Raw genomic sequence first — 13,085 nt, 5'->3', positions numbered from 1 at the left:
ATGCTTTCCCTCTGACACTCTTGGAGAATTTTGACTAGAAGAAAACTTTGGAGCAATGCAAACCATGACTTTTCTACAAGGAAACAGAGGATCAAAAAGGCCTAAGCAGTTTACTGAAAGTCATACAAGTACTTATGAGCAGAAACAGGATTGAAGATCAAGACTTCTACCAATTGCTTTTCATTTATCAAACAATAAAAACATGCATTTTCAATTTTTCAAGATTAGTAGATGTTTATAGAAACATTATATAGAGAAAAAAAACAAAAGAAAAATCATTTCCCTATGACCTGAGCATATATAAATCTTACCATTTCATCCAATACACCATGGCGATCAATCTGGAACAATGATGCTACATGAACACTAATCCACCAACTAAAGCCTAATGGATCCTTGGCATGGGTTATAGAAACAGGTCTTCTTTGCTCACTTGATTTTTCAAAAAGTGTTCTAAGTAGTTTATTCAACCAATTCCAAAATGACTATAGAAACAAAAAGAACATGATTCAGTTAAATTATGACACTGTTCAAATGACCTTTCCTGTTTATAATGAAATAAACACACAAAACAGAACATCAATTATGAACATTGATGTATTTTATGCTTTAAAGGTATCTTTTCTCAACACCCTATAGAATGTTCTAAAAGTATATCTTTTAAATATATCATCTGGTAATCCTTACAGATGATTTTAAAACTAACGTTTAAGCCAACAGTCTTATACTGAACTTCTACTTGCAAACTTACTGTATTTAGAAATGTTTTCTTTTCAGTTGCATATACTTTTTACTAATCTGCCTATTCTTAATGATGATCTTGAAAAATAACAGGACATGTTCAAATGTCTAGAAAAGAAAAGCAGCTATTTTGTTCTTAGACAACTCACTCATGTCCAACCCAGTTTACATGTTAATATTATTATTATTTGAGAGTTTCTTTTTCAGGGAATTAAACCTAGGACTCTGTTGCCGGGCAAGTGCCCTTTCACTAAGCTCTATTTCAAAGATTTTTTTTTTTTCATTTTGAGGCAGGTCCTGGCTAAGTTGCCAGGCTGGCCTTAAATTTACTCTATAGCCTACACTAAATTATTTATTTCCTATATTGTTTTTCTATACTCCACTCCTTTCCTACTCTAATAGCACTGTTCTCCTGAACTACCTTGTAGCATTTAATGTTGTTCTACTGAAAATTGCTTTATTTTGCCTTTGTTGGCTGATGAGTAATTTTATTTGTTTGACTATAATGAAGACAGTACTTCCACTGAATTGATTCTTCTGCTGCTAAGAAGTCAGCCATCAAATGGTTACTTTTCCTGTCTGTGTGATGCTAAGGAATGAAACCAAGCAATCTGTGTATGTGACACCCAGTCCCTCATTCTTTAATCTCTTTGTCTTTAAACTTTAGGACTTCACTGCCACGCACCAGGTGATTCTTTCTTTAGTTATACTAAGCAGGATCTTTGGGTTTCTTGATTTGATTAGTTTTCATTAAAAATGGAAAACTATTCTCCTGCTACTTTATTTGTTTTACTCCCCTCCTTTTCCAACTACAAAAAAATGCTTCCTTATTTCCTATTTGTGTTTCTCTCCTTTATATTATACACAATCTTTACTCAGTCTCCCTGGTACCATTATAAAACACTCCTAAGCTGAATCACTTCAGCATCTTATAATATCATAATAACGACATATCTACTATCCCAGAGATTGAGGGAGAAGGCAATTTAGAGGCCATCACAGTTACCTATACTAAAATTTTGTCTCAGCAAACACAAAACCAAACCAATACAAAAAGGGAAGTAACTTATCTTCATCTCAAGTTTTTGCACTACGCTAAGCAGTCAGTGAGAAATATTGCTTAAAAAGTTACACTAACTGGTTTTCTGGTGCTTCCTTGACCTATATTTACCAGAAAAGAATCCCTTGTCCCTACTTACTTGTACCAGCATAGGTACTGTATAGGTTATAACCCTTTTCAACTATACAAGTCAAGCTAACCCAGGTCTAATACAGGGCAATCTTCATTTGGGTTGTATTCTTCAGACATGTCCCATCATGTTTTGAGCAAACAATATTTGGCATAAGATGTTTCTGGCTAAATTTAATCTTTCATGGACCTGTCTAAAACCACTATTATTCCAAGAAGTCTCGCTGGTGTTCATTAGAAAGTGATCATTTTTGAAACCAATCTGTATATACCAGCAATCTGCACCATTGTAGTTAGAATTGGCTACTTTTAGTGAAAAAGATAGGAAGTGTACATATACAAACACACATCAATACCTACCTCTATTCTAATTCACCATTTCATTGCTTATACTAGCTTCTCTCCTTCCCATTATGTGACAAGCCTGAATCATATTATCCACAACATATTTAAGCTTTGTCACTTACAGACTAAAAATAGGTCTAAAATTGTCGCATCTCAAATAACAATGTAAAATAAAAAATGTCTAAAACAGATTTCGCCTGTCTCCATCTAAGGCTTGGAAATAACCCTGTGGCACAGTTCTCTCGACCCAAAACCCACCCTCCCCCTACCTCCACCATGAGAAAGCTGGTCTCCCAGGAGTGCTGTCACTCCTAAATACACAGGTGAGACAAACATTTTTTGCTCCAAAAACTGGTCAAAGAGGGACCGAGGGATCAGCAACTTCCAAGCAACTGCAGACAGGATCTCTCCAGCCTCCATCTGTGCCCCAGAGTTAACACGATGGCAAAGCTCTCCAGACCAAAGTTCCGCCCAGAGAGCTGGTCTCCAGGACTGCTCTCACTCCTAAGATAACAGGCTCACAGGCCCATGGGAGGGACAAACTCCAGTCAGAGACAGCAAGACCAACTAACACCAGATAAACAGATGGAGAGAGGCAAGGGGAAGAAGAGAAGCCAAAGCTAACCAGCATCAGCAGAACCCAGCTCTCAACTACAGCAAATCCTGGCTACCCCACCACACCAGAAAAGCAAGACTAAGATTTAAAGTCACAGTTCATGATGATGGAGGACTTTAAGAAGGACATAAACAACTCCCTTAAAGAAACACAGAACAACACAGATAAACAGGTAGAAGCCCTTAAAGGGAAAACACAAAATTCCCTTAAAAATTACAGAAAAATACAACCAAACAGGTGAAGGAATTGAACAAAACCATCCATATCTAAAAATGGAAATAGAAACAATAAAGAAAGCACAAAGGGAGCTAACCCTGGAGATAGAAAACCTAGGAAAGAGATCAGGAGTCTTAGATGCAAGCATCACCAACAGAATGCAAGAGATAGAAGAGAGAATCTCAGGGCAGAAGACACCATAGAAAACATTGATACAACAGTCAAAGAAAATGAAAAATGCAAAAATCTACTAACCCAAAACATCCAGGAAATCCAAGACACAATGAGAAGATCAAACCTAAGGATAATAGGTATAAAAGCCAGTGAAGATTCCCAACTTAAAGGGTCAGTAAATACCTTCAAAAAAATTACAGTAGAAAACTTCCCTAACCTAAAGAAAGGAAAACTCCAAATAGACTGGACCAGAAAAGAAATTCCTCCCAAAACACCAAATTCACAAAGTAAAGAAAGAATATTAAAAACAGTAATAGAAAAAAGTCAAGTAACATATAAAGGCAGACCTATCAGAATAACACCAGACTTCTCACCAGAGACTGTGAAAGCCACAAGATCCTGGGCAGATGTCATACAGATCATAAGAGAACACAAATGCCAACCCAGGCTACTCTGCCCTGCAAAACTCCTAATTAACATTAATGGGGAAACCAAGACATTCCATGACACAACCAAATTTACACAATATCATTACAAAACACCGGCCCTACAAAGGATAACAGATGGAAAACCCCAACACAAGGAGTGAAACTATACCCTAGAAAAAGCAATAATCTTTCAACAAACTCAAAGGAAAACCCACACAGACATAATTCTAGGTCTAAAAACAAAAATTGCAGGAAGTAACAATTATTTTCTTTAATTCTTAACATAAATGGACTCAATTTTCCAATTTAAAAAAAAAAAAAAAACATAAGACTAACTGACTGGATACATAAAGAGGACCCAGAATTTTGCTGCATATAGAAAACGCACGTCTGTGGCAAAGACAGACATTACCTTAGAGTAAAAGACTGGAAAAAAATTTTTTCCAATCGAATGGTCCCAAGAAACAAGCTGGAGTAGAAATTCTGATATTGAATACAATGAACTTTCAACCAAAAGCTATCAAAAAAGATAAGGACACTTCATACTCATCAAAGAAAAATCTGACAAGATGAACTCTCAACACTGAACATTTATGCTCCAAATGCAAGGGCACCCACATTCATAAAAAACTTTACTAAAGCTCGAAGCACACCATATACATCACACAGTAATAGAGGGAGACTTCAACACCCACTGTCAAACAATGGATAGATCATGGAAACAAACTAAACAGAGACATAGTGAAACTAACAGATACTATGAAGCTAGCAGAGCATGTGTCCTTGTTATATGTTTGAGCATCTTTTAATTATGCACAGGAGTGGTATAGCTGGGTACTCAGGTAGCACTATGTTCATAGCATCTTTATTTGTAATAGCCATAAGGTGGAAAGAACCCAGATGCCCTTGAACAGAGGAATGGATACAGAAAATATGATACATCTACACAATGGAGTACTACTTAGCTATTAAAAACAATGACTTTATAAAATTCTTAGGCAAATGGATGGACCCAGAAAATATCATCCTGAGTGAGGTAACCCAGTTCCAAAACAAAACACATGGTATGCACTCACTGATATGTGGTTATTAGCCCAAAAGCTTAGAATACCCAAGATACAATTCAGAAACTATATGAAACTCAAGAAAAAGGAAGACCAAAGTGTGGATGTTTCAGTCCTATTTAGAAAAGGGAACAAAATACTCACAGGAGGAAATACAGAGACAAAGTGTGGAGCAGAGACTGGCGGAAAGGCCATCCAAAGACTGCCCCACCTAGGGATCCATCACATGTGCATCCACTAAACCCTGTCACTATTACTGATGCCAAGAAGTGCTTGCTGATAGGAGCCTGATATGGATGTCTCCTAAGAGGCTGTGCCAGAGCATTACCCATACAGATTAAGGTGCTTGCAGCTAACCATGAGACAGAGTGTGGGGACCCTGATGGAGGAGTTAGAGAAAGGACTGAAGGAGCTGAAGGGCTTTGCAACCCATAGGAAGAACAAAAATACCAACCAACCAGATGCCCCAGAGCTCCCAGGGACTAAACCAACAAAAGAGTACACATGGGGGTTACCCATGCTCTAGCCACATATGTAGCAGAGGATGGCATTGTCTGGCATCAATAGGAGGAGAAGCTCTTGGTCCTGTGAAGGCTCTTTTCCCCAGTGTAGAGGGATGTCAGGTGTTGAGGGGGAGTGGGTGGGAAGGTGAGCATTCTCAGGGAAGCAAGGAGAAAGGGGATGGGAGAGGAGGGAACCAGTAAAGGAGATAACATTTAAAATGCAAATACATATAACTATGCAAATTAAAAAAAAAGTACATCTTCATTAAAATATGAAAAAAAAAGAAGGACCCAATATTGAGACCAGCCTTGGATGTATAATGAAACCATGTCCATATATGAATAACTAAATTATCTAAAAAAAAGAATAATAAGGAATTATGGACCAAATGGATTTAACAGATATTTATAGAACATTTCATCCTAAAACAAAAGAATATACCTTATTTTCAGCACCTCATGGTACCTTCTCACATACTGACCATATAATCGATCACAAAACAGGCCTCAACAGATACAAGAAGATTGAAATAATCCCATGCATCATATCAGATCACAACAGACTAAGGCTGGTCTTCAGTAACAAAAACAACAGAAACTCCACGTGGAAGCTGAACAACACTCCACTCAAGAATAACATGTTCTAGGAAGAAATATTTATGAAAATGAAGGCACAGCATACCCAAACTTATGGGACACAATGAACGCAGTGCAAAGAGTAAAAGTCATAGCTAGGAGAGCCTCTAAAAAGAAACTGGAGAGAACACACACTAGCACCTTGATGGCATACCTGCAAGCTTTAGAACAAAAAGAAACAAATATACCCAAGAGGAGTAGAAGGCAGGAAATAAGCTCAGGGCTGAAATCAACCAAGAAGGAAAAAACAAAAAAAAACTATACAAAGATTCAACAACAACCCCAGAAGCTGGTTCTTTGAGAAAAATGAACAAGATAGATAAACCCTAAGCCAGACTAACCAAATGGGGCAGAGACAGTATCCAATTTAACAAAATCAGAAGTGAAAAGGAAAACATAATAAAAGAAATAGAAATTCAAAATTCATCAGATTCTATTAAAAAAGTCTATACTTAACAAAACTGGAAAATCTGGAAGAAATGGATAATTTTCAAGAGAGATACCAGGTACCAAAGTTAAATGACGATCAGAAAAACCAACTAAACAGTCCTAAGGAAACAGAAGCAGTCATTAAAACTCTCCCAACCAAAAGAAGCCCAGGACCAGATGGGTTTGGTGCAGAATTCTATCAGACCTTCATAGAAGACCTCATACAAATACCGTCCAAACTATTACACAAAATAGAAACAGACGGAGCACTACCAAATTCCTTCCACGAAGCCACAATTACTTTTATACCAAAACCATACAAAGACCCAACAAAGAAAGAGAACTTCAGAGCAATTTCCATTATGAATATTGACACAAAAATATTCAATAAAATTCTCACAAACCAACTCCAAGAACACATCAAAATGATCATGATCAAGTAGGCTTTCATCCCAGGGATGCAGGGATGGTTCAATATATAAAAATCAATAAGCGTAATCCACTATATAAACAAACTCAAAGAAAAAAACCACACGCTCATTTCATTAGATGCCCGAGAAAGCATTTGACAAAATTTACAACCCCTTCATGATAAAAGTCCTGGAAAGATCAGGAATTCAAGGCCCTAAACAGAGTAAAAGCCATGTATGGCAAACCAGTCGCTAACATTAAACTAAATGGAGAGAAACTTGAAGCAATCCAACTAAAATCAGGGACTAGACAAGGCTGCCCACTCTTTCCCTACTTATTCAATATAGTACTCGATTTCTTAGCCAAAGCAATCAGACAAGGAAAGGAGATCAAAGGGATACAGAATGGAAAAGAAAAAGTCAAAATATCACTATTTGCAGATGATATGATTGTATATTTAAGTGATCCCCAAAGTTCCACCAGAGAACTACTAAACCTGATAAACAACTTCAGCAAAGTGGCTAGGTATAAAATTAACTCAAATAAATCAGTAGCCTTCCTCTACACAAAAGAGAAACAAGCCGAGAAAGAAATTAGGGAAATGACACCCCTCACAATAGTCCCAAATAACAAAAAATGCCTCGGTGTGACTCTAACCAAGCAAGTGAAAGATCTGTATAAGAACTTCAAGTCTGTGAAAAAAGAAATTGAAGAAGACCTCAGAAGATGGAAAGATCTCCCATGCTCATGGATTGGCAGGATTAATATAGTAAAAATGGCCATTTGTTTTGCCAAAAGCAATCTACGCATTCAATGCAATCCCCATCAACACTCCAACTCAATTCTTCATAGAGTTAGAAAGAGCAATTTGCAAATTCATTTGGAATAACAAAAAACCCAGGATGGTTAAAACTATACTCAACAATAAACGAACTTCTGGGGGAATCACCATCCCTGACAGAGCAACAGTGATAAAAACTGTACAGTACTGGTACAGAGACAGGCAGGTAGATTAGTGGAATAGAATTGAAGACCCAGAATGAATCGACACACCTATAGTCACATGATCTTTGAAAAAAGGAGCTAAAAACCATCCAATGGAAAAAAGATAGCATTTTCAACAAATGGTGCTGGTTCAACTGGAGGTCAGCAGAATGCAGATCGATCCATGCTTATCACCCTGTACAAAGCTTAAGTCCAAGTGGATCAAGGACCTCCACATCAAACCAGATACACTCAAACTAATAGAAGAAAAAGTGGGGAAGAGTCTCAATCACACGGGCACTGGGGAAAATTTCCTGAACAAAACACCAATGGCTTATGCTCTAAAATCAAGAATTGACAAATGGGACCCCATAAAACTGCAAAGCTTCTGTAAGGCAAAAGACACTGTTGTTAGGACAAAACGGCAACCAACAGATTGGGAAAAGATCTTTACCAATCCTACATCTGACCGAGGGCTAATATCCAATATATACAAAGAACTCAAGAAGTTAGACTGCAGGGAGACAAATAACCCTATTAAAAAATGGGGTACAGAGCTAAAGAAAGAATTCTCAGCTGAGGAATATCAAATTTGAGAAGTACCTAAAGAAATGCTCAACATCCTTTGTCATCAGGGAAATGCAATCAAAACGACCTTGAGATTTCACCTCACAGCAGTGAGAATGGCTAAGATCAAAACTTCAGGTGACAACAGATTCTGGTGAGGATGTGGAGAAAGAGGAACACTCCTCCATTGTTGGTGGGATTGGAGACTGGCACAACCATTGTGGAAATCAGTCTGGAGGTTCCTCAGAAAATTGGACATTGCATTGCCTGAGGACACAGCTATACCTCTCTTGGGCAAATACCCAAAAGATGCTCTAACATATAACAAAGATACATGCTCCATTATGTTCATATCAGCCTTATTTTTAATAGCCAGAAGCTGGAAAGAACCCAGATGCCCTTTAACAGAGGTATGGATCCAGAAAATGTGGTACATCTACACAATGGAATACTACTCAGCTATCAAAAACAATGACTTTATAGGCAAATGGATGGAAGTAAAAAGTATCAGCCTGAGTGAGGTAACTCGACCACAGCAAAACGCACATGATATGCACTCACTGATAAGTGGATATTAGCCCACAAGCTTAGAATACCCAAGATAAATCCACAGGCCACATGAAGCTCAAGAAGAAGTAGGATCAAAGTGTGGATGCTTTGGTCCTTCTTAGAAGAGGGAACAAAAATACTCAAGGGGATTAATATGGAGACAAAGTATGGAGCTAAGACTGAAGGAGAGGCCATCCACAGACTACCCCACTTGTGGATCCATCCCATATACAGACACCAAACTCAGATAATATTGCAGATGCCACGAAGTACTTGCTGACAGGAGCCTGATATAGCTGTCTCCTGAGAGGCTCTGCCATAGTCTGACAAATACAGAGGTGGAAGCTTGCAGCCAACCATTGGACTGAGCATTAATTAGGTTTCCAAAGGAGGAGTTAGAGAAAGAAGGGAAGAAGCAGAAAGGCTTTGCAACCCTTAGGAAGAACAATATTAACCAACGAGAGCCCCTGGAGCTTTCAGAGACCACCACCCATAGAGTACACATGCAGGGACCCAAAGCTCCAGCTGCATATGTAGCAGAGAATGGCCTTATCTGGTATCAATAAGAGAGGAAGCCTTTAGTCCTCTGGATGCTCGATGCCACAGTGTAGGGAAATACTAGGGTGGGGAGGCAGGAGTGGGTGGGTGGGTGGTTGGGGGAGGACACTCATAGAAGCAGGGGGAGGGGGAATGGAATAGGGGGTTTCCAGAGGGGAAACCTGGAAAGGGGATAACATTTGAAATTTAAATAAAGTATCTCCTAAAAAAAATAGCAAGTTAAGATATAAGAGAAAGGTAGGATTATTGCAGGAGTTATTTTCTGAACTGATCCCAGGGAATGGCAATCCACTATGAGAATAAGGCACTATTGAAACACACACACACACACACACACACACACATACACACCACACACACACACCCACACACCACACATACACACCACACATACACACCACACACACACACCACACACACCACACACACACACACACACACGATTTCATTGTTAGCATGGCATGGTGGTTCACATCTATAATTAGAATGCTGAGGCAGATAAGAGTACAAGTTCCAAGATAGTCTGGGCTAAATAGTGAAATCCTGTTGTTTATGGGTCTTTATAAAATTCTGTTTAGCAGTGTAAGTACACAGTCAAATCGGTATATTCTAACACTATCTAGATTATTATTTTCAACCTCTGTACTGTGTTTTTATTCATTTGAAATAAGTGGCTTCAATTATTTCTTTTTATATTCTGCTTCGTGCACTTTCTAAATACACTACTTTTGTGCATAGGGAACACTAACATGATTCTAAAATTAGAGATATATGAAAAGCCACCTGAAGCAGGGTAGCAAGAGAGAGACATTTAAGGGAACATGAGGGGGAAAAAAGACCCTCACTCATGTTTGAGGATTGCTCCCAGTTTAGAGTCAAATGACCAGCACAACAGAGTGTGACACCGTGAACAAGACCTGCAAAAGCTCAAGTCTGAGAAAATTCCAGCACTGAGGAGAGCAAATGCACACAAGGTTCACCTCTAGTCAAGCAGCATTTTACAACTGAAAGCTGCAGGAGAGGGGTCCAGCACTTGTAATGGAGTGACACTGGCTATCAACTACAGTCAACAGCAGCCCCATGCTTGGAGGAGTAAGACAATGCAAACTGAACTCTTATGTTGTTGGTGATGTTGGAGTGTGTATGTGTATGTGTGTGTGTGTACCTTTTTTTTTTTTTAAGAGAAAGAACATGAAATTGGGTGTATAGCAAGGTAGGGAAGGATCTGGAAGGAATTCGGGAAGAGGAAAGAAAGCATACGCTCAAATTTATATTGTATGAAACACTCAAAGAGTAAATATAAACATTTAAAAAGTTCAAGCATGGTTAGCATAGCTATGAATATTTCCAGTATAGAAACAGAATTTCTTTTTTGGAAGAGATATTTCGAAGATATTTCGAGTTAAGAAAGGTAAAGTAGAAAAGAACACAGCTTAAGGTTTATATTTGAGTACAGCTTTGGACTTCCCCATATATAAACCTGCAGTTTTCTGAGAATTTCACAAAACTATACAAATCAGTGGTTTTCAACCTGTTGGTTGTGACCTCTGGAGAGTCAAACGATTGGGGTTGCCTAAGGCCATCAGAAAACACAGATATTTGGCATTACAATTCCTAACAGTAGCAAAATTAGACCTATAAAGTGGTAACAAAAATAAACTTATGGTTGGGGCCACCACAACATGGGGAAGTATATTAAAGGGTTGGAGCACTAGAAGATTGAGATTGTGCTTAGAGTAACAACATACTTTTTAACTCCACATCCCCCCAGGTTCCCTGTGACTTTGAATTTTACTCTAAAAGCAGTAATATCATAGAAGCACATCTGGAATTATTTACTGTATGAACTCATTTAAATGAACGATACGCATTCAGAACTAAATTAAGCTCCTTTTACAACACTTTGAGATGTAGTATCAAAAGTCTCAAAAATCATACACACATAGCTATTATTAAGCTACTTAAGGGTTACTTGCTCTTGAGAAGACCATACTTGTGCTCTTGAGTGACTTGTAGACTTTGCCTAAGTGCCTTTTCCTAATGCCTATGCTTACAACAGAACAAACAAATAAAAACCACTTAACTCTGTCCTGTACATCCTTCTCCATTAGCTAGTTCAGTGAATACACTTAATTCTTCCTTTTCACAATGCCCCAGATAGATTTTGGGTCCCTTTCCAGTACCCAAACCTAATCTAGCCATGCTGCCTGCACAATAAGCAACTCCAAGGCCTCCTTCCACCAATATCTACCACTCAGCCAGATCCAATACACCCTTCTCCAGGTTTAGCCTGGTGAATCCACCTGATCCTGCCCTCCTCCTGTTCCCCAAAATGCTCAGATTTACACCCAAATCCAGGTCTGGACCACAACGGACCATGCAAATCAGCTACTCTATGTCTGCTTGACATCATTAACCTAATCCATAGCCAATCTCTAGACTCAACCTGACCCACATGTCCTCTTTTCCACCTAGCCTTCTCTTTTCATATCAGACACAGAAATAAAAAAGTCCATCTCCCAGATCTTTCAGGAAAAAAAAAAATTTAAAGAAATACCTGTTACTCTGCTTCAGATGGAGTCCTATAAAAAATGTTTGCCAATTATCTTAACTCCAGATAAATCCCAAGACATGAAATCTAAAATAATAAACTTTAAAGAATTAAGGTATTTAAAAAAAAAAAAAGTCAGGCGGTAGTAGCACAGGCCTTTAATCCCAGAACACAGGAGGTAGAGGTATGTAGGTGGATCTTTGTAAGTTCTAGACCATCCTGGTCTACAGATTTAATGGGTAATCTACATGACCAAACGCTGAAGGACCTTGTCCCCAATTGGTGTTTGACCATCATTAAAGATGACAGCAGCCAATGGCTGGGAAAAGGGAGACTGGGAGCAGGGGAGGATGCAGGGGAGGAGAGAGAATCGCCATGACTGGTGTGTGTGTGTGTGTGTGTGTGTGTGTGTGTGTGTGTGTGTGTGTGTGTGTGTCTTTCATTCTCATATCCAAATCGCTGTGGGGCAGGTGGCTGGAAGCATGACCTGCCGGGAGCAAAAAACGGAGTAGCCAAACTCCATGCTACAATATTTTGTTAAAAATGTGTTTGCGCAGGTATTTGTATTTTCTTTCCTCAATGTCTTTCTCATGGTTTATAACATCAATGGAGAGAACATCAGTAGTTACCACTTTCAAGTTTTGATATACTAAAAGGATGTCCTTCAAGGGACATTGCCACCTATTCTAAAACATGTAATGTGTTTACGGTTATATATTGGTCGTTATATCACAGTAGACATAATTATGGTCTAGTTATTATTTTCATTTGGAAATTAAGCATAACATAAGGAGATACGATTATGTGTCAAATCGACAAGGGGTAGACATGTGATGACTACTCTTGGTTACAACTTGACTCCATCTAGAATTAACTGAAACCTGGATAAACCTGTGAGGGACTTGAATCATTTGAAGGGGGAAGATCTACACTAAACATGGGCCAAGCCTTCCAGTAGTACCCATATAAACATGAAAAAAAAGAAGCTCTTGCTCGCTGCCTGCTTGCCCTCATTCTTGCAGGTGAGTTTATTCTCTCACTTGTATTAAGAGTCTATTTTGGAATTCTGGAATATACTGAAAACTAGCTGAGACAGTTATCCAGACCCAGGCTGAACAACTACT

General features: G+C 38.6%; 1 protein-coding gene across 3 annotated transcripts in view; it reads right to left on the bottom strand.

The window, feature by feature from the left end:
- Positions 1 to 13,085, bottom strand: part of Mms22l (MMS22-like, DNA repair protein) — a 115,990-nt gene that overhangs the window by 88,600 nt on the left and 14,305 nt on the right. For all 3 annotated transcript variants that reach the window (XM_039109818.2, NM_001135780.1, XM_063287584.1), the window contains one exon: positions 312 to 485. In XM_039109818.2, the coding sequence (XP_038965746.1) occupies positions 312 to 485 (174 nt within the window). The remainder of the gene's footprint in view (positions 1 to 311; positions 486 to 13,085) is intronic.

Source organism: Rattus norvegicus, chromosome 5, assembly GCF_036323735.1.
Source record: "Rattus norvegicus strain BN/NHsdMcwi chromosome 5, GRCr8, whole genome shotgun sequence".
Lineage (NCBI taxonomy): Eukaryota > Metazoa > Chordata > Mammalia > Rodentia > Muridae > Rattus > Rattus norvegicus.
The sequence above is the reverse complement of the archived record's forward strand: the minus strand, read 5'-3'. Positions and strand labels throughout refer to the sequence as shown.